At 41.2% G+C, this 26,337-nt stretch overlaps 1 protein-coding gene across 1 annotated transcript in view; it reads left to right on the top strand.

Annotated features, from left to right (window-relative positions):
- kcnh1 (potassium voltage-gated channel subfamily H member 1) overlaps positions 1–26,337 on the top strand; it is a 209,006-nt gene that overhangs the window by 39,072 nt on the left and 143,597 nt on the right. Inside the window, exons 6-8 of the mRNA XM_031902899.1 lie at positions 1,186–1,304; positions 6,529–6,921; positions 21,940–22,363. Coding sequence (XP_031758759.1) covers positions 1,186–1,304; positions 6,529–6,921; positions 21,940–22,363 — 936 coding nt within the window. The remainder of the gene's footprint in view (positions 1–1,185; positions 1,305–6,528; positions 6,922–21,939; positions 22,364–26,337) is intronic.

Genomic DNA, 26,337 nt, shown 5'->3' with positions numbered 1-26,337 from the left:
AAAAATAGAGTTATTTGCTAATAATGTAGTCTATGGGAGATGGCCTTTCTGTAATTCTGAACTTTCTGGATAAGGGATCCCATACCTGTAATTTTATCCTATACATTTAGCCATCTTGTGCCTGCCTACAAAGCTCCACCCAATCTATTATGCGCAATAGACCTTTAGATCATTTTTATTTATGAACTGTCCCCCAAAACCTTGCCAAAGTATAGATGGGGCGGCAGATTTATTCAAAGTTTCTTCATAAGCTCCATCAGGAAAAAACAACCGTGATTAAACTCGAGTGATTTCATGATTGCAATTTCTTTTCTCGACAGCTAGCATTTTGGGGAAAGAATAGAAATGCTTAAAAAAACTTGATCATATTAATTTGAAAAAAAAAAAGAAAAAAGATTGCTGCAAAAATCACATTGTTCTATTCATTTTTTATATTGTAACTTGAAAACACTTGAGTTATATAATAGCTTGAACATTGAAAAGAAAAACTTCTATAGGAGGAACTTGCCAGGTTTTAGTTGCCGATTTTTTATTTTTTTTTAAACATATTTATTCAACTGATAAATCTCAAAAATTTGAGTTTGGAAAACTCCAGCCATGGTCTTTCCATAATTCAGATCTCCTACCTTAAGTCTACTAAATAAAGTATTTGAACATTAATTAAACCCAATAGGATTGTTTTGGCTCCAATAAGGATTAATTATATTTGGTGAGTTATTTGATTAAAATTGAGTCTATGGGAGATGACCTTTCCGTAATTCGGAACTTTCTGGATAATAGGTTTCCAGATTAGGGGTCTGATACCTGTACAAGGTACTGTTTTATTATTACAAAGAAAAAGAAAAGAAATCACTTTTAAAAATTCCAATATTCAGTCTATAGGAGATGGCCTTCCCTTAATTTGGATAAAGGGTTTCCAGATAACAGGTCCCATACTTGTATATGGTTTTGTCACATAAAGTATTATTATTATCATTTATTTATAAAGCACCAACATATTCCGCAGGGCAGTACAATGTTCAATAAATGGGTAAATACATTGAAAATACAGATTTAGCCAATAGCCCATACAAGAGGCAAAGAGGACCCTGCCCAAAAGAGCTTGCACTCTAAAAGTGAATGTGAAAGTATTGTGTTCTGATTGGACAAACATTGATATCGGTGATCTCCATTTTGTCTTTCAAGGCTGGGGAAAACTTGCACGCTTGACGAGAGCCCTTACAAGCAGCAGGGGGGTACTGCAACAGCTCGCTCCCACCGTACACAAAGGAGAGAATGTTCATAAACACTCAAGGCTGGCCGAGGTACAGTATTCCTTGACCCACTCAGTTGTATAGAACGACCAATCAGATCTTTGCTTGTTCTGGCTGAATTAGACCAGTAAAAGCTAACTGCTGATTGGTTGCTATTGGCAAGCATTGACCATGTTCTTTGATGTTAGTTTGTGGTGGGCTGTGTGAGAGTTATAGTAATAACTGGTCTAATTGTTAATAGCAACCCATCAGCCGGTAGCATTTGCTGGTCATCTGTTTAAAGGAGAACTAAAGCTTCAAATGAATATGGCTAGAAATTCCATATTTTATATATTAAACTTATTAAAACAGCCAAAGGGTTGAGCATCTCTATAGTATTAATGATCTAGGACTTCAAATGCTGGGGACCTGGGGTTTTCCAGATAAGGGGTCTTTCTGTAATTTAGATCTCCTACCTTGAGTCTACTAAAAAATTATTTAAACACTAATTAAACCCAATAGGATTATTTTGCCTCCAGTTAGGATTAATTATATCTTAGTTGGGATCAAGTACAGGTACTGTTTTATTATTACAGAGAAAAGGGAATCATTTAACCATGAAATAAACCCAATAGGGCTGTTCTGCCCCCAATAAGGGGTAATTATATCTTAGTTGGGATCAAGTACAGGTACTGTTTTATTATTACAGAGAAAAGGGAATCATTTAACCATGAAATAAACCCAATAGGGCTGTTCTGCCCCAATAAGGGGTAATTATATCTTAGTTGGGATCAAGTACAGGTACTGTTTTATTATTACAGAGAAAAGGGAATCATTTAACCATTAAATAAACCCAATAGGGCTGTTCTGCCCCCAATAAGGGGTAATTATATCTTAGTTGGGATCAAGTACAGGTACTGTTTTATTATTACAGAGAAAAGGGAATCATTTAACCATTAAATAAACCCAATAGGGCTGTTCTGCCCCCAATAAGGGGTAATTATATCTTAGTTGGGATCAAGTACAGGTACTGTTTTATTATTACAGAGAAAAGGGAATCATTTAACCATGAAATAAACCCAATAGGGCTGTTCTGCCCCAATAAGGGGTAATTATATCTTAGTTGGGATCAAGTACAGGTACTGTTTTATTATTACAGAGAAAAAGGAATCATTTAACCATTAAATAAACAGAAAATAGGGCTGTTCTGCCCCCAATAAGGGGTAATTATATCTTAGTTGGGATCAAGTACAGGTACTGTTTTATTATTACAGAGAAAAAGGAATCATTTAACCATTAAATAAACAGAAAATAGGGCTGTTCTGCCCCCAATAAGGGGTAATTATATCTTAGTTGGGATCAAGTACAAGATACTGTTTTATTATTACAAAGAAAAAGGAAAAAATGTGAATTATTTGACAACAATGGAGTCTGTAATTCGGAACTTTCTGGATAATGGGTTTCTGGATAAGTGTCCGATACCTGTATAATCTAATTTATCTGCCCTCTCCGCTAAGATGTGGCCCTGTGCAGTTGTACCCACATGGCATGGCTGCTGGAGGAGCCGGAGCTAATCCCTGAGCCGTTTGGTTCCGCCGCGCTGGGAGTTTATATTCCTTCTCTCGCTTCCCTTGTTTAACTGAGTGACTACAAAGCATTTGTATTCAAGGATGCGCCCTCCTCATCCACACTTGGACGGGCAATTGCTGAGATAAAAGCATGTCTGTAAAGTGCTCACCTTATTGAAGATCTCAATGAGTCGTGTAGATGTTGCAAGGATACGCGACTTAACAGCAGAAACAACAGGCAGCATAATTGATTAGTCCATTTTTTTTCCATGGGATTTGTCAGCCGTCGTGATTCACTACCTGCACCCTGTTTATTACTGAGGCCCAAGCTCACCCTGCATGGTCCTGTCATTGCACGCTTTGCATTAGCCCAGAATTCCAGCATGGGAGCCGCACGTAAAGGCCACATTCGGGCAAATAGTTGTTTAGGATTAATACAGTTACACAGTCATTTATCATTTTATTGATTTAGTGGCATTCTGGATGGACTCCACTTCTTTCAAGAGATGTTTGGAATTTAATTTCACGACAGCCTTGAGTCTGTAGCCCCCTTCATTTAGCTTTCTAGAGCAGCGTTTTTCAACCGCTGTTCCGCGGCACACTAGTGTGCCGCGAGATGTTGCCTGGTGTGCCGTAGGCAGGGCCGCAATATTTACTTTAAAAAAAAAATCCGGGCCCTGTCATTGGTTGCACCCCGTGTGTACGGGTGACGTCAGTACGCACGGGGCGCAACGTTATAAAAGGGCCTGTGTGCGGTCGCGTGTAGGCAGAAGTGCAGAGGCGGCGCGCGTGAGGGGAAGATGCTGCTGAAGCCGCCGAAGAGTAAAATGCTGCTGGGCACCAATGTATTAGGGGGGGCCACGGGGCACACTGACTTATGGGGGCACTGCTGCTGGGCACCAATGTACTAGGGGGGCACTGCTCTTGGCACCAATGTACTAGGGGGGCACTGCTGCTGGGCACCAATGTACTGGGGGGCACTGCTCTTGGCACCAATGTACTAGGGGGGCACTGCTCTTGGCACCAATGTACTGGGGGGCACTGCTGCTGGGCACCAATGTACTAGGGGGGCACTGCTCTTGGCACCAATGTACTAGGGGGGCACTGCTGCTGGGCACCAATGTACTAGGGGGTCAGACCAAGCTAAAATGGCAGCTGCTTTCTTAAACAGACACAGAGAGCTTCTAGAGCTGTTTACTTGGATATGGGAAAGCATTCTACAGAATAAATATAGCATTCTCACTTGCCCTATTGTGGCCAATCTATTGGGAAGAAACCGCATCAGTAGCTGTCCTTCTCCGTTAAAGCAGTCATGGTGTCACATTATAATGGGTTAGCTTGGCTCGTATCAGGTATCAGATATGTCAGGCAGGTCTAAAGGTGGCCATACAAGGGCAAATTGAGCTGCCAATTCAGGTCCCTCAGACCGATTCAGCAGCTTATCTGCCCATGTATGGGGCCCTCTGACAGGCCTACCCAATTGATTTCTGGGCAAAAATTGGGCAGACGTCAATCAGGTGGGTTTGATTTTTCAGTTGCATCATCAGCTCGGTGATGTAGTCCTTGCTCCAATAGCTCCTATTCCCATGATTATCATTCAATTGGCCCTAGGTGGGCATAGATGGATAAGATCCACTGGTTAGGCGCCCTCACCAAACTAGCAGATCTTATAGTGTATAACCAACTTAAGTCGAATTAACCCATTTATTTAGAAGCAATTGATATCTTTTTAACTGTTACTAAACTATACTTCCCAGCATTCCCAGACAGCCTGGAAGCTGCAGTGCAACAACAGATGATAGCTGCAGGATGGGCAGATCTCATATAAAGGGCATTACAATACCCATAATCCCACAGTTACAGCCCAACATTCTATTCCATATATGGGGAGATGTTTCATAACTTGCCCTCCCAGTTTACCTGAATTCATAGCACACCATACTCGGGGACCTAAGTGTTAATGTTACAGATCTAGAGCCAAGCCTGGAGTTGAATGAATTTCTGCCTGGGGAATATACCAGAGAGCGGATTCGGTGCATTTGATATTGGCTGAGGCAGATCTTAGGCTCTTATACAAATTACACGGGCACAAATGCCCTAAAGGGAGCAAAATTGGACCCATCCACTCAGCACTCCGCTACCTACCATAGGCTGCTTCTAATTGACATTGATGAATGGGCAATTGGCTTCCATAAAAGGGCACCTACAATGGCAATTAGTGGGCATTTTTACAGTCTATCCCCTGTCCTTACATTTCATAGTAAAGGGCACATTCATTCTTTTTTGTTTACCCTTGTGTGACACTGGGATTTGTAAATGGTCAAGCAACTCCCCGGAGGAAGTTCCTTGGTGCCTTCTTCTAATACACATAATAACATTGTAAACTGTGCAAAACTCTCATAGTCTTCCAATCCAATTAGTGGATTAGAACATTCTACTGCATTCCCTGAGGCAACGATGCTCCATTAGCGTTTGCAGGTATCTCGGTTAAAGGCTTCCAACAGAGAGTCTTCAGATCTGAAATACATGAACTAATGAATGAAGTAATAAACCACAGAAGCCACAGATTCATTCATTTCCTTTTACATATTTCTCTTGTTTTTTTCTATGCTTTTCATTTAGCTTGAGTAAAACCTATTTTACTAATGAAATAAAGCCTGTGTTAAACCTATATAGTCTAGTACCTTGGCCATCACCTTGAAATTGACCTGAACTTCTTGGTCCCCTTATTATATCCTTGTAAATTGTGCTTATTGATGTCATCGGTAATAATTAGTCACATAATTAACCAAACTATGTATTTTTGGGAAATTAATGAACCCCCATACTTTACACAATATATGCATTAGAAGACAATTCATTATTAGTGATGAGCTAATCTGTCCCGTTTCGCTCCGCCATAAAATTCGCAAAACGGTAAGAAAATTGGCGAAACGGTGAAAAATTTGCGAATCACATTTGTTGCACGATTTTTTTGTCTCCCATGTCTTTTTTGTTGCCCGCATCTATTTTTTTGTCACCCACATATATTTTTTGTCGCCCGCGCTTTTTGACGCACCCGTGCCCTATTTTTGTGGCTATTTTTGCGACCAACTTGACGCGTGACAAAAAATTTCTGCACGACAAATTTTTCCGCTGCAAATTTTCACGGAAGTTTTGAGAAACAATTCGCCAACGGCGAAATGCGGAAATTCACTGCAAATCCATGCCTGGTGAAAAAAAATCGCTCATCACTACTCATTATGTGGCCTTATGCCTTTTATTATAGACAAGGAACCTCCTTGGTGACCTCTAATATGAAGTCTATGGGAGATGGCCTTCCTGTAATTTGGAGCTTTTTTGGATAACGGATTTTTGGATAACGGATCCCATACCTGTATATTATTTCACATGTATAATAGATGTATAATAATAATGGTGTATTGAATATAACTTTCACTTTATCTAGTATACATAATCTAAAGCAACTGGACTTGTTAAGTAATCATTGAAGACGTTTCACTACTCATCCGAGCAGCTTCTTCAGTTCAACTGACTGGTATCAATGGTTCAATGATTACCAAACAAGTCCAGTTGCTTTAGATTTATTTATACTAGATATACCATGATCTGGATGAATGAAAATCTTCATAGTCATAACTTTGACTTTACAATATAAGCACCCCGATTAAGTCATGTTAAGTTGATACCTACCAGGATTTAACATCACTGTATTTTGGGTTCTTTAGGTGCTGCAGCTCGGTTCCGAAATTCTTCCACAATACAAGCAAGAGGCTCCCAAGACCCCACCACATATCATTTTGCATTATTGTGTTTTTAAGACCACCTGGGACTGGGTCATTTTAATTTTAACTTTCTACACGGCTATATTAGTTCCTTACAACGTCTCCTTCAAGACCAAGCAGAATAACGTTGCGTGGCTTGTCGTGGATAGTATTGTGGATGTCATCTTTTTGGTGGACATTGTCCTCAACTTCCATACCACTTTTGTTGGACCTGCGGGGGAGGTGATATCGGACCCAAAGTTAATCCGCATGAACTATTTGAAGACTTGGTTTGTCATTGACCTGCTATCCTGTTTACCATATGATGTCATCAACGCTTTTGAAAATGTGGATGAGGTTGGTGATTTTTTTTCATTCTCAATCTCTAAGTCCAGGGTCAGAGCGGGGTTTATTATGTTTTAGACTTGAAAATGCAAGACTTAAGTGCTGCTTATGTCTCTTCTTCAGGCAAGGTTTGCACCATGCCTGAAGAAAAGATCTAAGCAGTTATAAGTAATGCTGATCATACATGCACAGATTTTCTGTATATGTGTGGATGCCTACTTATCCTAGGGGATATCCGTGTACCACGACTATTGGTAGATTCGGGAATCAGACAGTTTTTAAAATTTCATCTGCCCATTGCATGGTGGATGAGAAGAGGCATCTCCTCCTCCCTTTCTTCTCTTCCAGTCATTCCAGCTTTTTGCCCAAATGATCAAAAAATTGATAGGCAGCCATACTATGTATAGCATGTAAGTCCCCTCATATGATTCCATCATGGTGCCTGGCAGACAATCAGCCTGTGTATCCCAACTTTAGCCAGTTAAAGGTTTCAATTAAGGTCCCCTTACAGGGGCCAATTCTAGCTGCCGATATCCGTCACTTAGACCGATTCGGCAGCTAATTGGCCCGTGTATGGGCACTACCGAAGGGCCTGCCCAACCGATATCTGGCCTGAAATTGGCCAGATCTCGAACAGGCAGGTTAGAAAATCTAGTCGGATTGGGGGCCGCATCGGCTCGTTCATGCGGTCCCCGGACCGACTTTTCCTATGCCCATCATTATACTTGGCCTCAGGGCCAAACAATCAAATTATCCTGGATTCTCCCGATATCGCCCGGCCGTAGGTGGTGATATCGGGAGAAGATCTGTTCGCTTGGTGCCATTGCCAAGCAAGCAGATCTGCCCATGTATGGGGACCTTTACTCTACATTCTCTTGTTTTAAACAATGGCTAACACAGTACAACACTCTACATTCTACCTAAACTGAACAGTACTGTCCTAAAAAAGAACATCTCCTTGACTGTGTCCGGCAGCTGTTGTTCAACAACATTTGAAGGTTTACAAGAGGGACACCACTTCTTGTGCCTCTTCTTCTCTAACTGAGACCCTTCTGCTGCCTTCACAGTTTATTTTTGATTGCTGCATGGAAGTGCCATACTTGTGTCACTAAGCTCTGAACAAGTCACATCACAGACAGCTTAGAACTTATTTCTAGGTCGTCACCTTGAAAGTCTCTTTTGAACATCATAGATTCAAGACCAGCATAACGAAATAATTTAGATCAAGTAAAGCAAGTGTTCTTTCAACAACGCAGAGGTTAGAACGATATTAAAGGCATGAAATGCTGATGAGCAGAATCCATAAACATCATCTCGGCTTTTGCTGTGTGATGGTTTGTCTTTAACCTGTTACTGGTGGTCACTAGCGATGAACCAACCTTCCTCAGAGCTTTCCTTTTTTTTTTTAGGTGAATATCCATTAAAGTAAAGGAATTTTGAAGCTTTTACAGAAAAACATTGATCTTTGGGTCAGAATGTAGGGTTAAAAATTATTTTTCAAGGGAATTGACTGCTGCTTTCAAATACTGGGTATGAACTTCATTGAAGGGAGTTCTATTAACTTGGTAGCTATTTCATTGAGGTAGAAGCCTTATGTTAAATTCAGTTGGAGCAAAAAGAAGTAGGAAGTAGGGCGTAGGAAGAGAATGCCTCAAAATTGTTCTGAATCCTGTGTAACCCATTTATTAAGCCACATAAAGAGAGTTGACTGTCCACAACGAGGACTCTTATATTTTGATGAGATGATAGGGTTCATATAAATAGAAGCTTTATGTTTCGTCTAGTTGGATTAAAAAGCAATTGACACAACATTGCGTTGATGGGTACGTAACCCATTTATTGAGCCATTAATATTGAGAAATAACTCGGGGGGAAGAGAACCCAAGAAATCGAGGATTCTTCTTCCTCTTAGATAATGAATTATATTCACTCTCCATGGCTAAATAAGAGAGTTACACTTCTGTGTCTGCTATTCCTACTGCTTTTTGCCACTGTATGAATGAGTTATGCTTTACTAAGATTCCAAAGAATGGAGCACTATAGATAGAAGTAGGAAAAAGTGTTGGACCTCCTATTCTATTGCTGTGAGTATGTGGTTGGCAGAGCCAGGCCAATAAGCTTTGGTTAGGGTAGAAATCTCTGCTGTTGAGCCAGGTACAAGAGAATCCATGAGGTGTAGCACCCAGTAGCACATGTTGGACAATAGGGGAGTATTCTTGAAGGACACAAATGCAGTAGAAGACATTTTATTGGAAGTCATAATTCACCTTGGGCAAGTGCTCCTGCTTCCTACTCTGGTTGCAGACCTGTTAGATGGAGTGACACCACTCATCGTTACATCTGCTTGTTGAGCTGTGAAGTGATGTGTTATATTTTAGGGATTTCTAAACTTTATTTAAGTTATATCATTAACTGTTGAACCTCTTGTACACAGGCTGAGTTGCTTAAGAAAATGTAGTTAAATCCCAGTGTCAATTGTGAATGTTGTAATATAATATGTATCTAGCGGGCTTATTATTGTTATGAATATTATCCGGAACTACCATCAAATAGACAGCAGCCACCTGATTATCCAAACATATGTACTTTCTATAATATACTCAAGGGCAAGTACATTCCATCTTATTAGATCTAACTAAGGGTATCATGTTCAAAAACTCATTTGAAATAACGTGCTCCGAACCTCTTGAAAGGGAAGCACTTCTGAAATGAATAATTGGGCTTCTCTGAAGATTCCATGTTCTGTTGCTGATAAGCAGGTATTTGCCTTATCTGCGCTCCAGCAAGTTGCACCATCTGCATCTGGTTGAATGAGTAGTTCTGCCGATCTAGGAATGTAATGGTTTCACGTCCACTGGTTTAAAAAAACTGCAGCTTTCGCTCACTGACTGATTCATATTCAGATTGATTAGCCCAGGGAGAGGCAGAAGGGGGTATTGCAATAAGATTTCTGTTCCAGGGATCGTGCTTAGCTTACAGAACTTGGAAGAGCATTAGAAGATAATCCACTTGGGTATTTATGAATGTGCTTTGCAATCCATGTTGGCTGCTGTAAGAGTAGGGCAGGGAGAGCTGCACTTCTTCTACCCTGGGAAAATATCCATTCAGCCAATAGGTTCCTAGTCACAAACAGGACATTGATATGGACCATTGACAGGTATCAAGGACATATTAATGGGCTGTAGCAACTGCTAGATATCATCAGTATATACAACAGAGATGTCCAACCTTAAGTCCTTCAACAACAGTAGGAAGGCTGCAAAATGGGCATTGCGAATTATATCATCCCACCCCCAAAGTATCTCCCTCAACCTTTGCTTGTGGCAAGAGGTTCCCTACTCTTAATTCTGGCCCTGTAAACTAAACCTGTCTACTAGGATGTACAGATCCTGATATGGTCTTGGTTTAAACAGTACTTTGAAAAATTAACAAATAATAATGCATACAAAGTGGAGTTTTGCCATGTTTCTTACCCACAGTGCCACACATTTCCCCATAATCCCAACAATGTATCATCGTGAGAGGATGATGTGCCTGATGCAATTGCAGCCAATGCTTTAAAATAAGTGCAATGGAGTTTGCACTTTAACACTACTTGAATGCAGTTGTGCTGAAAATCTTTTGTCCTTGGATTTTGTCACTTCTGGCACTCTTATTCAAAAGAACATTTGCTTCTGAGACACAAGTCCCCTGCGCCTTTTTGGCACAGGCTGCAGGAAACCCTTTAGCTTCTTCCACCTTTGAAGGTAGAGGTAGGTTCATGGTTCTTCAACCTTTTTTACTCGTGACCCTTACTCAGATGTAGGAAGTGTTGGTGAGCTACACAAGCATGAAAGAAGTTCTTTGGGGGCCAAATAAGGACTGCAATTGGCGATTTGATAGCCCCATGTGGCCTGCTAGTTTGCAGGAGGCTCTGCTTGGAGTAAAACTGTGTCTGTGCTTCCAAAACTTGCCCCCAAGTCAGAAATTTGAAAATGGACCCCTGCTTTTAGACCACTGGGAACATCAAAGGGGTGGTGAGCAACATGTTGTTCACAAGCCACCGGTTGGGGATCATTAGCCTGGCACATTGCAAATGATTCTCAAGAGGGGAGAAGACAGACCCTAAGCACAATTTTGGACCAAGCAGTGACCAAGGTCTCTAAGCAGATCTTCCCTCTTAACCAACGATCAAACTGGTGACAGCAAATCAGCACATAGAACTCTTTGGCATATCTTTAGTACAGGAATGGGACCCGTTATCCAGAATGCTCGGGACCAAGGGTATTCCAGATAAGGGGTCTTTCAGTAATTTGGATCTCCTACCTTAAGTCTGCTAAAAATCAATAAAACGTTCATTAAATCCAATAGGATTGTTTTGCATCCAATAAGGATTATTTATATCTTAGTTGGGATCAAGTACAGGTACTGTTTTATTATTACAGAGAAAAGGGAATCATTTAACCATTAAATAAACCCAATAGGAGTGTTCTGCCCCCAATAAGGGGTAATTATATCTTAGTTGGGATCAAGTACAGGTACTGTTTTATTATTACAGAGAAAAGGGAATCATTTAACCATTAAATAAACCCAATAGGACTGTTCTGCCCCCAATAAGGGGTAATTATATCTTAGTTGGGATCAAGTACAGGTACTGTTTTATTATTACAGAGAAAAGGGAATCATTTAACCATTAAATAAACCCAATAGGGCTGTTCTGCCCCCAATAAGGGGTAATTATATCTTAGTTGGGATCAAGTACAGGTACTGTTTTATTATTACAGAGAAAAGGGAATCATTTAACCATTAAATAAACCCAATAGGGCTGTTCTGCCCCCAATAAGGGGTAATTATATCTTAGTTGGGATCAATTACAAGGTACTGTTTTATTACAACAGAGATAAAGGAAATCGGTTTTGAAATTCTGAATTATTTGATTAAAATGGAGTCTATGGGAGACCGGCTTTCCGTAATTTGGAGATTTCTGGATAACGGGTTTCTGGATAAGGGATCCCATATCTGTAATATACACTAAGGTAAATATGCAAAATATATTAAAATAATAATATATTAAAAGAATAATAATAAATGCTTTGTTTGCCCATGAAATAAAGATCATTAACTCATTATAACTTAATGAATCCAATTGAGCAGTCTACTAGTTTCATAGTGTATTAGCCTGGCAGTCCTCCACACAGTTCTTCTCAATCCTCCCTTCTCAATCCTTCACGCCCTGAACTGGTTATTACCTGGCATCAGGAACCACCATATTCCCCAATAAGAACCAAAAAACTCGTCAACCGCTAAACCATCAACCCCTGTGTATTCGTACTCTCATAAACTTGCAGTCTCTATACTGGGCCACACTGGCCACTTTGGGACATGTCCTTGGTCAACTTTCTTCCCTGCGTGGCCTCAAAAAACACAGGTTGCAGGTTCTAAATGTAAAGTCATGAATTACAAATTGCTATAAAACTTCTTTCCTAGGGAATTGTAAGTTGTCTCTTGTCAAAATGATCCTCACGTTCTCAGAAGTGCGCGTAGAATGACAAATGCCTGTGAGTGTCTGACTGCGCATATTATCATATTCAGTTTGCCTGATCATCGTTGCATGGGATTCATATATACCTACGGCACAGCATATAGATAAATGGCTTGTGTCGATTGTGTTAAGTAGCTATTACTTTCATGTTCAACTGTTGAAGACACAAGGAGAAATTATTTCTGCAACAGTTTGAACTAGATGGACGTGTGTCTTCAATGAGTTGGTGGCGAAGCTCTTGCTGGTCAGTTGCAGTGGGACAACATGCCTGACAACATGGCTTGTGAGTAGCGATGAGCGAATCTGTCCTGTTTCGCTTCGTCGAAAAATTTGCAAATGTTTTAAAAGATTCGCGAAACAGCTAAAAATTTGCTGAACGGCGAAAATGTCGCGTGTACAAAATTTGTCGTCCGCGGCTATTCTTTTGACGCCCAACTATTTTTTTTTATGCTGCGACTATTTATTTTGACGCGCGACTATTTATTTTGACGCTGCAACTATTTATTTTGACGCTGCAACTATTTATTTTGACGCGTGACTATTCTTTTGATGCGCGACTATTAATTTTGACGCTGCGACTATTTATTTTGACACCGCGACCATTCTTTTGACGCGCGACTATTAATTTTGACATTGTGACTATTTATTTTGACACCGCAACTATTTATTTTGACGCCGCAACTATTTATTTTGACGCTGCAACTATTTATTTTGATGCCGCGACTATTCTTTTGATGCGCAACTATTGTTTCAGCGCGACTATTTATTTTGCCACCGCGACTATTTATTTTGACACCGCGACTATTCTTTTGGCGCGACTATTTATTTTGCCACCGCGACTATTTATGTTGACGCGCAACAATTCTTTTGATGCCTGCGCCAATTTTTTTCATCTGTTTTGCGAAACATGGGAATTCGCCATAAATCCATGCCTGGCGAAACATTTCGCCCATCACTACTTGTGAGCCCATAGGCCACCCTTGTTGGGTCATACTGGTGACACACACACACATATATATATATATTTTGTAAAGAACATCCAGCCACAGGCATTCTTGATTGATGGTTATTGTTGACCTTGCTCTATAGAAGGCAATTTCCCACCGTTCTGCCTTAGCAACTGCCCTGAGGTTCTCATGACCTAAGGAAAATCACCCATTATGGCATTATCCTTAAATGATACAGAACAATAAGACCCATGAGAGCCCAGTGCTGTGGAATGGACGGCGCTCGCAAGTTAAAACACTGCTGGGCACATAGCCCAACGCACTTTTATATGGAATTTTCTAAAGTGTTTGCTTTTATGGGGCCCCATAAAAATGCTATAGTGCTGAGGTCGCGTAATCTAATTTTCCTGTTACTTTATTGTGCTTTTGATTTATTTACTTTCCTGGAGAACTGTGGCTAGAAATTCTGGGTTGCTATGGGGACCCAGAATGTGCTCTTTGCTCTTAACTCTCATCCGAAAGTAGAAAGATCTGTGGATTCATTTACTAAGCTCCACATTGACACTTTGCAGGCACCATTAGCTACAGTACGTATTTTGACATTGGGGGGTGGGTGTTAAAGAATAGGCAAATCAAGGTGCTTTCTGGGTGATTACCCTAATCCTGTTTTGCTTCCTACTCACCCTGGATCTGCCCGGGTACCAGATTACTCTAATGTCCTGCAAAGACATGGCACTCTGGGAAAACTATATTCTTTTCTATCATTTCTATATTTAAACAGGGACACTGACCCTATACCCTACACATAGTTATAGTTACATAGTTACATAGGGTTGAAAAAAGACCAGTGTCCATCAAGTTCAACCCATCCAAGTAAACCCAGCACACCCAACCCACACCTACCAATCTATACACTCACATACATAAACTATATATACAACCACTAATACTAACTGTAGATATTAGTATCACAATAGCCTTGGACACAGCAATTCCCATAATCCCATTAACAGCCCAGTGCTTATAATGTTGTGATGGTATACACTGTATTCCTCCCTGCCCTGGATCTACATCTCCAGCAAAAATGTGTTATATGCTGATTTTAGCCCTTCTCACCCTTGTCTTCACCCTAAATTCTTCTACTCACATAACCACATGCACACAGAACCATATATGTCTATTGCATAAACAACAATATATATCATTTGTATAGTTCTTTATAGAGCAATTATATCTGAGACCTCATGCTGTCAGACAGTTGTGCGGTTCAGCACCAAGGATAGCAGCCTGCACTTGTCATTATCTCAGCCTGACAGCTGTAACTGACACTCACTGGCTTTCCTAGGGGCCTATTATTACTAAGGATGCCCTGTTGGCCCTTTTAAAGTGAATCTGACATGTTTAAGTCAGTATGCTAGTTTTAAAATTAACTTTATGCTATTGTTTCCTCATCACTTTCACCCACAACATGGTTCTATTGTAGGCCAATCTAATATTTAAACTCAGGCATTCTGGGAGTTGGAGTTCCTTAAAGTCTGAGCTCGGAATATTCAGCCTCGTATCTAGTACTTTGTATTTAGTTCATAAATAAAACTATTTTTGACCTCTGTCATACTAAATTTGAAAAAACTGCCAAGAACCTGATGGAACCTGGTGGAACTGGGGGGCTCATATATGACCACAACCACAGTTGTGCTTGCACAACATTGGGCACAGTATTTGCACAAATTTTTGTCCTTCACTAGATATGCTTGTGTCCAAAGCCACCCCTTGCATTCAAGCTGGTGGTACATGTAGCTTCAAGATCCTCAGAAGAGCCAGTATCTATATGCGCAGTAGACCTGTGCCTAAATAATCAGGTGTAGATGTGTGGACATCTGTACGTCCTTAAGTTCAGTAAGTGAATGAAATTTCAAGCCCAATTTTTTTTCCCACAGAATTTCAGCGTAGTTGGACAATGCACTTGACACAATTGTGCTGCACCTACAGCGCCTATTGATGCTGGGTGCCAAGGGAACTCCCCTTGGTCAATAGGGACAGCAGCACTTGGTTCAGAACGGAAGGCAGAAAGGACTGAGCGGCCCTGAATGCGACTATAACCAAGTGCAAGGAGCGCGAGTACCTTTGATTAAAGTGGTTTTACGGGCAACCGACTGCAGGGAATGTACAGGGAGCGCAGCTTCTCTTGCACAGCTCTGCGATTTTATTGCCGAGGGTCTGCCAAAAAGCCTAGAAACCTCCCTGCTGTCAGATTCATAAATATGTATAAATAAGAAGAAAAGAGAATAAAAACCTACTGTTCACTTTTCACAGCCCCTGTGTATGGTCTGACTCACTGGTCAGGTACCGCCGGGCCCCTTGGCCTCTCAACTGATATGAATGGGATTTGTTGACAATCATTAACCCTAAGTCAGATATTCCTACTTACACCTATGGCAATGTTTCCATTCACACCACGCCTCATATCACTCACGGCCTTTGTTTATCAAACATTTTCCCCTTTATTATACCTTTAGCAATGTTTACATTAACCCCCCAGTGGATCATTATAGGACTGTATGTAAAAGACTTATCAGCAGGGTAGGGAGACGTGCGATGTACGGAACTAATCAGCCGTAATGGAGTTCTACTGGGGCTCTTTATTAGTTCCCGGGCTGAGAGTTCCATGTAGATTAGGAGGCTTTTGTTCACTTAATATGTCCTGTTATCTGGGAACATTACATTGGCGCTCAATAGCCTTATGCCTCCTTGCACAATTAGAAGATAAAAAGGAGCGACTGTAAAATAAAAAAGCACATTATTTAATGAACAAGATGAATGTATAAAGGAACTTGGTTTCAATATCTTGTCTTCAAATTCACAGTAAGACCCTTTGTATTTGTCTAATAGAAATATCAAGAAAATGATACTTTATTATTCCCCTGTTCTAGGGATTTCCCTTTCTTTAGTAAAGGTGTTTAGACCTGCTTACGATCTCTCTCCCCCTATCTTTCCCCCAAGCCCTCCTGTCTCACCTAGTTACCACGTACAACTATCCCCAGGGCAGGCACAGAACAGAGCAACATGAAAAGCATAATTTTCAAACCACCCCCCCCAAAATATACATTTCTTACATCTGTATTACCATATCAGTTTGGTGTCTTAGCACTGAGCAAATGCTTTCCCTAATTAATTGGCCAGGAGTATTAGAATAACTGGATTTGTCCAAACAATAATCTTATAGACTATAGACCAGTGATCCCCAACCAGTGGCTAGGGGGGCAACATGTTGCTCCCCAACCCCTTGGATGTTGCTCCCAGTGCCCCCAAACCAGGGAGTTATTTTTGAATTCCTGACTTGGGGGCAAGTTTTGGTTGAATAAAAACAAGATTTCCTACCAAATAAAGCCCCTGTAAGCTGATAGGGTGCATAGAGGCCCCTAATAGCCAATCTTAGCCCTTATTTGGCTCCTCCATGAACTTTTATGGTGCTTGTGTTGCTCTCCAAGTCTTTTTAAATTTGACTGTGGCTCACAAGTAAGAAAGGTTGGTGACCCCTGCTATAGAGCAAGGCTTGGGGGCTTAGACTGTCCGGTTAAATGCTGCTTTTGTCTGAAGGATGGAGGGAGGATACGCTATGAAGAAAGGCTTCTGATTGGAGAGATTTCTGCATAGAAAATGAACTCCTGGGTGCCTGCAAGGCACTGATCCTAGATTGCTGCAGACCCTGCCCGATACATTTGTCCCATACATTTATATGCAGAGCTCATTGCTTGAAGCGTAGATGTGGGGAAATTCTATTAACTTCAGAAACCCTGAGAGTAAATTGATTATTATCTCAAATCCTTTATAGGACTAAAATATCCCCAAAAGAGAGTTAAATACTTGAAAGTGGCAGCCCTGCTATAATTACTAAAATTGATTAAACTTCTGATTAACTGTGCAAACAAAGGAGATTTGCATTATATGCTCTAAGCCAGACTAAGGGAAAGAAGCCTAGACCTAGTTCTTGGGCAATGGTGACACAATCCTAACAAAGTTTTTGCTTTTCCCTATCAGCTGCTGAGTCCGTTAGCAGATGTATCATTAGCCTTTGAGCCCAATAGCACAATCATGGCGCCGTGATGTTCCGAGCTGCCAAATGGGACTGACAGGTGTTGCTGGATGGTAGCTGGCAGAGGGGGACGTTTCATTCTTTCCAGGATCATCATCCTTCCAATCAAACGCCTGTGCCAAATTCCAAGCAACACTGCGGTTAACTACCATTGGCACCGGATAAGGAGCAAAAGATCAAAAGTAGGAAAGAGCATTTGAAGAATATATGTAATCCCTGTAGCACAAGCCAAAGCCAGACTCCTTTTGTATTGAACTACACGTCCCACAACCTCAGTGGGTTGATTGATTAGGGTGCTTGGAATATTAGCAGTGATTTAAATAAACTCCTGAGGGTTGTTCTTTCTTCTTCTTCTTTGTGGTCATGGATCTCTGTACTTCCTATTGAGGGGAAGGTAGAAAGTTTGCCAAGGTATTGTAATCCCTAGCAAAAAACCACTAGGTAGCATTTAGTGGTCTTCTTCAGTTGGAAGCATTGTTACTGTCTCCATGAGGTCTCGAACTTTTACATTTTGGTTATTTTTAAGACCATGGTTTCCACACTGTGGGCCTGGGGGGTGAGACATGGGCTTAAAAATGACCAAAATGTAAAAGGGGAGACCTCTTGGAGACAGAAGCAATAGTAGTCTGAAGGCCAGTTGGGCCAGTAGCAATAGTAGTCTGAAGGCCAGTTGGGCCAGTAGTAATAGTAGTCTGAAGGCCAGTTGGGCCAGTAGTAATAGTAGTCTGAAGGCCAGTTGGGTCAGTAGTAATAGTAGTCTGAAGGCCAGTTGGGCCAGTAGTAATAGTAGTCTGAAGGCCAGTTGGGCCAGTAGTAATAGTAGTCTGAAGGCCAGTTGGGCCAGTAGTAATAGTAGTCTGAAGGCCAGTTGGGCCAGTAGTAATAGTAGTCTGAAGGCCAGTTGGGCCAGTAGTAATAGTAGTCTGAAGGCCAGTTGGGCCAGTAGTAATAGTAGTCTGAAGGCCAGTTGGGCCAGTAGTAATAGTAGTCTGAAGGCCAGTTGGGCCAGTAGTAATAGTAGTCTGAAGGCCAGTTGGGCCAGTAGTAATAGTAGTCTGAAGGCCAGTTAGGCCAGTAGTAATAGTAGTCTGAAGGCTAGTTGGGCCAGTAGTAATAGTAGTCTGAAGGCTAGTTGGGCCAGTAGTAATAGTAGTCTGAAGTCCAGTTAGAGGGAGATAGTCCTAAAAGTACAACCTGAAACTAAAATAGGGTGAGATTTGGTATGTACCCTTATTTCTGTCCTAGCTCCTCTTGGAGTTGTCGTGTAATAGCTGATACAGCAATTTTTCATCCAACTGTTCTTATAAACAAACAGGAACCATGACTAAATGTTTAATCTCATAGGGTAACAAATGAAACAATAGTCCAGAAACCAATTATTTACATTCTCTGTTGACTCTCCAGCAGCAGTCGGGTTCAGTTATGTTGGTGACTTAAAGGGGACATTACTAGGGGGCTTGGAGGTTAGGGATCTACTGGTTCCACCAGCTCACATATTGAATTCTGCATTTTACATATACACAAACAGTTAACATGTTCCAGTATATCCGCACACACACAATGAAGTAGCAGTGCCCAGAAAGAGAAACTTTCCAACCTAATATCTCGCCAACAGAGAAGGTAGATGAATGCAGTCCCGAACGAGCAGCTGGCAGCCCAACATCTCAGTGTGAGCTCTCTTGCCATTCAGCCGAGTTACGGAGACAGAGGGGGAATGTTCCAGCCAGAGTCTGACAGCAGGATGAATGACTGTATAGGGAAGAGATGGGGATAAGCACAAACACAGTGCATTGAGAGGCAGAGAGAAGATTAAAGGGAAACTATAGCTACTTGTTTATTACTGAAAGACTAGCAGAGCAAAAATTGCATCATTATTATAACATTGTGCAATAACTGCTAATATTAATATATCTATGAGACATGACCAGCTTGTTGGTCTCCAGTCCATTTCCTTTTCATCATCCAATTATAGCACTGCCATGGAAATGTGGGACCCTAAAGGTGGCCATACACATTAAGATCTGCTCGCTTGGCGAGGTCGCCAAGTGAGCGGATCTTCTCCCGATATCCCCACCTACGAGTGGGGGATATCAGGCGAATTTAGGTTAATTCGGTTGTCATCAACGAGCCGATGCGGTCCCCAATCCAACTAAATTTTTTAACCTGCCCAATCGATATCTGCCCGATTTCAGGCCAGATATTGGTCGGGCAGGCCGTCGGTAGTGCCCCTACACGGCCGATAAGCTGCCAAATTGGTCTAAGGGGCTGATATCAGCAGCTAGAATCGGCCTGTGTATGGGCACCTTAAGAACCAGAAAGCAACTTCAATTCCAACCTGGAGAACTTAAGAACATATAAAACAATTTCAAAACCCCATACAATTATGAAAGAAAAATTAAATTGCAGCTCTTCTCAAAATAAAAATAAATGAATCTTAAAACAAATCCCCCCCTTTAATCAAAATAAAGACCGAAAATGAACGATCTGCTTTACCTGTACATATTGAAACCCATCATTCCTGGTTTTCTATTTTTAGAAATATCTATGGGGTAGGTTCATCAAAGGAATAATCTCTTTCGCTACATGAAATAATAATAATAACATTATCACGCGGGCCCTTTTATAGGCAACATGAAGTGGGTTTGTCCGACATCAGAGGGATTCAGCCTTTGATGGGCCTCTTGTTTGAGATGTTTCCTACAGATATAGAGAAACGTTTCAATGTCTTAAAGAGATTTATTGCTATTGGTTTGTGCAAGTATTATAATGCTGGGGGGGCCTATAACGTTGGAGCTGAAGGTGACCTGCAATAGGACAATAGATGTTAATTCCATAGAAAAATGACAAAATCTTTTTTTTTTTTTGTTACAAGACATTTACTTTGATAGATAGGGAATATAGGTCTTGTGTAAACTGAAAGGTAATACATGTCCTGGCACACATGAGAATGCACAGAACATTATTAAAGATTGATGGTTTGCCCCAAACGGTATTATTGGAACCTGGCATGGAGTATTCTGCAGTAGTCATTGGAGAGGAATTGTGCATCTAAAGGTAAAGTAACCACTTTGTAGGTCCCATCATCTCCAACTTCAGTCTGGTGATCCCAGTGGTGTCCAATAAAATGAGCAAATATTCAAGAGTTTTAACCTTGGAAACATTTGTGTAGAGAAATGTTTAATGATAACAAGATTTCTTAATAAATCAGGTGAAAGCGAGCGAAGTATTGGCCAGACCGGGAACAACAGCTCCAATATATTGCAATATATGGACAAACAATCCCCAGGCCCGGATTTGTGGAGAGGCCACAAAAGCCCGGGCCTAGGGCAGCAGGAATTCTGGGGCGGCATGCCACCCCGCCAAAACTAAATTTTTAAATGTTGCCCCCATGCGGAGCAATGGGGACCTCTCCCCACTGCTCCGTATGTTAGTTCTGGTTGCGCATGCGCACTCACTGCCGTGCGGGGGGGGTTGGGGGTCGTGTTGAGCTTTCGCGCATGCGCTTGGGGAAGAGGGGAAGGTCGGCCTAGGGGCGCACGGAGTACAAATCCGGCGCTGACAATCCCTGTTATGGTAAAAGAGGAGGGTGTTTTTAGTAGCTGCGTATGCAAAATATTAATGGGATTATGTAATAAAAAACTAATTTTTGGGTTGCAGTAACCCATAGTAACTAATCAGCAGAAAGTATCTACTGGCCATGGTCACCTGTTTTAAAGAAAGCATCTTATTGGTGGTTATAGGGGGGACATTTCCTAAATATATTGATAAATATAATGATAACAAGATTTTTTGATAAATCAGATGAAAGCGAGTAAAGGATTGGCCAGACTGGGAACAACACAATAAACTGCAATATATGGACAAAAATCGCTGTTATGTTAAAAAAGGAGGGTGTTTTTAGTAGCTGTGTATGTCAATAACTTATGGGAGTATTTAATAAAAGCCTAATTTTTTTGGGTGCAGTAACCCATAGTAACTAATTAATAAAAAGTATCTACTGGCCATGGTCACCTGTTTAAAAGAAAGCATCTTATTGGTGGTTATAGGGGTTTATTCCTTAAATATATTGATAAAGGCGAGTGCAGAGAATGTCTTGACTTTGTCAGTATGCATTTTGTGCAAAAGTTCATTGCACCCCCGCCTAATTCACCAATCAATTGCTTGCTTTTGTTAGTCTAGCTGCAGTTGACCAGCTAACTGCTGACTGGTTACTAAGTTACTAGGCTTGCACCTGTTTTTACACCCCCCTTTATTGCTTGTACTTCATTTTTCAGCTCTAAATCTCTTGAGGTTTTCATGGATAATATAGTATTCTAAAATATAATATGCCCCACTATGACATGGAAAGCCGTCATATGAACAACCATTGCCTAGAATTGCATTAATACATTATTATGAGAAGCCACGTTCTGCTCATCTTTAGCTATAGTATAATGTGTCAGTTCTAATACTGCCGTGTATTGTTGCAGGGCATCAGCAGCCTGTTCAGCTCTTTAAAAGTTGTCCGACTTCTTCGGCTTGGACGCGTGGCTCGGAAGTTGGACCATTACATTGAGTATGGAGCAGCGGTGTTGGTCCTATTGGTGTGTGTTTTTGGGTTGGCGGCGCATTGGTTGGCCTGCATCTGGTACAGTATTGGAGCTTACGAGGTCATCAACGACGGCACAATTAGAACTGAAAGCTGGCTCTTTCAGTTGGGAACATCTATTGGAAGTCCTTATCGCTTCAACCTCTCTGGTTCTGGAAAATGGGAAGGTGGGCCGAGCAAGGATTCTGTTTACATCTCATCATTGTATTTCACCATGACCAGCCTGACAAGTGTTGGATTTGGAAATATTGCACCGACCACCGACGGAGAGAAGATCTTTGCCGTTGCCATGATGATGATTGGATGTAAGTACATGTTATATTTACCATCAGTATCTAGAAGCCTGTTGGAAAGTTAATTGATAACTGGAACAAAATGATAAAATACAGTGTAATGTGTGTAACAAGATAATCCCAAGGAAACCATAGAGGCGCATTTATCAGTTTTTGAATTTGAGTGTTTTTGAAAACTAATCGTCGAAAAAAAATGTACAATTTACCTTGATTGATCTGAAGAATAAGAAGTTTAGTCAATCTGAAGAACAATAAAAAGATGGCTGCTACCATCTCTTCTGACTCCACTGTCATTTCCCCATGTTTATACAGTACTCAATTACTGAGAGATTGTGACTAATGAGTGATTTGAAGTCTATGGAAAAAACATTCACCAGGGATGTCCTTGCCCTAATACCAGCCTTTGTATATCAGAGAAATCTTTAGGGCTGTGACAGACAGGTCACGCGCAACAAATCTCCCTTGTCGCGGGCGACTAATCTCCCCGAAATGCCATCCCACCAGCTAGAATCTAAATCACTAGTGGGATGGCATATGCGGTGCGGCGATTTACCGAAGTCAGGGAAGTTTCCTCTCAAGGCAACTTCCGTGACTTCTGCAAATTGCAGCGCCACTTGTGAATATCTAAACCCTTACAGCCCTCTGTGTATGGCCTACTGTAACTATTGAATACATAATGAGTAATGAGAAGTTTAGGGACAATAAAACTAATTGGCAGCTATTTCATTCGATGGCATTCAATATGTTTATACCTGGATTTAGATGTTTTTGTTTCTAAAGAAGAATATTTCTGGGTCTTTTGACTGGGTGATTTGAGTTGTATCTCTGTGGTTGCAAGAATGCTTTACAATCTGGTTGGTGCAACACTATGGGGGGAATTTGCTAACGTTCATATTTCTTTATTTTTTCATGATTTGTGTATTTTGCACTAAAACTCACCAATCAACTCGACAATCTCTATTAGTGGCCATAAGGCAATGCTGAAGGTTGGCCAGACCTGGCTGTTAATGATATTACAATGTACAGTGTAGGATCCTGAATGGGGCCAAGTTAGGGGGTAGCATTTCTGCTTTACACAAGTAAACTTTGCCACCCACATGTAGGGTCAAATCAGGCTGATCTGATAGTCGGCCCATGGGTCTACAGAGGCCCATCAGATGAGGACTGCATAAACTCACCATCCATGCACTCCTTGGCTAATGGGACTTTCCAACCTATCTTTTTTATATCTGTTAGAATATGATTTCTTATATAATTTGCTTGTTATACTTTACATCAGTGATCCCCAGCCATTGGCTCGTAAGCAACATGTTGCTCCCCAACCCCTTGGATGTTGCTCTCAGTGCCCACAAACCAGATAGTTATTTTTGAATGACTTGGGGGCAAGTTTTGGTTGAATAAAAACAAGATTTCCTACCAAATAAAGCCCCTGTAAGCTGATAGGGTGCATAGAGGCTGCCTAATAGCCAATCACAGCCCTTATTTGGCTCCTCCATGAACTTTTATGGTGCTTGTGTTGCTCCCCAAGTCTTTTTACATTTACTGTGGCTCCGGAGTAAGAAAGGTTGGGGACCCTTGCTTTACATTATAATGTACATACACTATAACCTCTACTGGGGCCATTCTACCTAGAAAGAGCACAATAACTCCAGTAGAGGTATTATAACCTCTTATGAACCAAGCAACATGCAGGGAAACACAGCTATATTGGGATTGGGTGGGAACTAAGCCTTTGTGCTAAGCAGATCTAAAAGTCAAAGAAAATGAGTGTTGATGCTGATTACCCTATGTACTCTACATGACTCGTAGGTGGTTACACGCATTATACCTTGGTAAATGCCCATCTCTGCTACTCATGCTGCTTTAACTACCAAAAGGAATTTATTTTTGTAAAAGGGTACAAATAAATGTCCCAGGTTTCTCCATTATGAATATTTGTTTCCATCTTTGTTCACATGTTCTTCTCTCTAAAGACATTTAACTTAAGTAGATGTTTCTAAGACCCTAAATGGCAGTGCCTGCGTATATTCCTGTGGCCTTCATTATGTACCAGAATAAACTGCATTATATGTCACACAGGGATATTTTATTTCTGCCTGTGAATACTGCAAATCTTCACACGCGCCTATTTCTGGTTCTCATATTAAAGGAGAAAGAAAGGTAGAAACTAAGTAAGCTTTATCAGAAAGGTCTGTGTAAATACAGCCATAAGCACTCACAGAAACACTGCACTGACTTCTCTGTGAAAAGATTTGTTGTCTGTTTTCCTCTGCCAGAAACATGCAGCTCTCTGCTCTCTCCCCTCTCCTGCTCCCCCTCTCCCTCAAGAATGCTAAGAACTCACTCCCCCCCCCTTAGGAATGTGGATCTGAACCAATCAGCAGGAAGCTGACTCATAGTCTAACTAACTGAGCATGTACATGGGTCTGGGTCTCGGTGCAGGAGTGAGGCATTATGGGAACTTTATTTACACAGCTCAGTGTTTTTTCTTCCTGTTTGGCTTCTGATTATTTGAACATGTGAAATATGGGGAGACTTAAGGGCACTATTGAGACAACTGAAGGTATGCCTGCAGCTTGAGATTAACTCTTTATTAGCCTTTCCTTCTCCTTTAAGTAGGCAATTCTGATACAATCTGTGGGCTATGCTTGAAACTCACCTTAAGGTAACAACAGCACCCCTAATGGACGTAAATAGATTCTGTTCTGGTTTCTCTTTTTTTTGTTGGGGTTGTTTATAGTTGCACCCTCAAAAGCAGGTGATCTAATAAGGACGCAATGGAGAGCGCATATTGATACAATTCCTTATGGTATGTGCATCCAACCTGTTCACATGGTTGCCAAACAGTTAATTGACCAAAGGGGCTGCTGTAAGATGCCATAGACTAGTGATCCCCAACCAGTGGCTCAGGAACAACCTGTTGCTCACCAGCAACCAGTGGCCTCAAAGTAGGTGCCATTTTTACATTTCTGGCTTGGAGACAAGTTTTGGAAGCCCTAAGACACAGTTTTACCCCAAGCAGAGCCTCCTGCAGGCCACATGGGGCTACCAGTCTCCTATACTTGTGTGGCTCACCAACACTTTTCTCATCTGAATGTGGCTCACAAGACCTGCCATAGACAATAACTATTTATTGGACTGGTGGGGAACTGTTTGGGCCTCCAACCTGTCTTATTCTGGATTTGGATGATTTTTTTCGACCAATGCATCCATCCTGCCTCTTATGATGAATGGTGCGTAATTGTACCTACTGATGTACCCTGGGGTAGCTCCAGCGTTCCCACAGAAGGTTGTGTAAATAGGTGAGCAGCCAGTGAACACAAACTTCATTTTGAATACACACTTTGGAAATGACTCAACCCCCTACTCTGCTAGACACAGCTTACATTCCATTTTACCTCAAAATACCAGCCCAATTGTCTTTGTTTTGACACATCTGGCTCAATGTGGTGGTTGGTGAATGCAACCTGGAGCAGGGCTGCAATTACATTAGAAATCACGGGGAGTGCTGTATTGTGGGTAAGAAAACATGGAGATGTCCAAAGCAATCCTATTGAGTTTATTTACCGTTTATAAGACTTTCTAGTAGACTTAAGGTGTGGAGATCTAAATCATAGAAATACCCCGTATCCAGAATACCCCAGGTCCAGAGCATTCTGGATAATAGGTCCCATACCTGTACCACCTTCCTAGGGAGCCTCCAACCTCCCATGTCCTTATGGCCAGTTCTATCCCTTCTGCATCTGCTACGGCTGCCGCTGCATTACTGGCCTGTGTCTGCTATTCCTGTACTTGAATATATTCTTTATTTCTATGGAAACGTGTAATTTAAATACCATTAACTTACTGTGTCCTGAAGGAAAAGACAGCCTTCTGCTGGTAGTTATAGTCCAAGAGCAGTTGAAGGGCCTTAGGGAGGACATTTAGGTTGAACTATTAATTAAACTTAGCAGTATTTAATTTGTTTGCTTATCAAGAAAATTTCT

Source organism: Xenopus tropicalis, chromosome 5 (genome assembly GCF_000004195.4).
Source record: "Xenopus tropicalis strain Nigerian chromosome 5, UCB_Xtro_10.0, whole genome shotgun sequence".
Classification (NCBI taxonomy): domain Eukaryota; kingdom Metazoa; phylum Chordata; class Amphibia; order Anura; family Pipidae; genus Xenopus; species Xenopus tropicalis.
The sequence above is the reverse complement of the archived record's forward strand: the minus strand, read 5'-3'. Positions and strand labels throughout refer to the sequence as shown.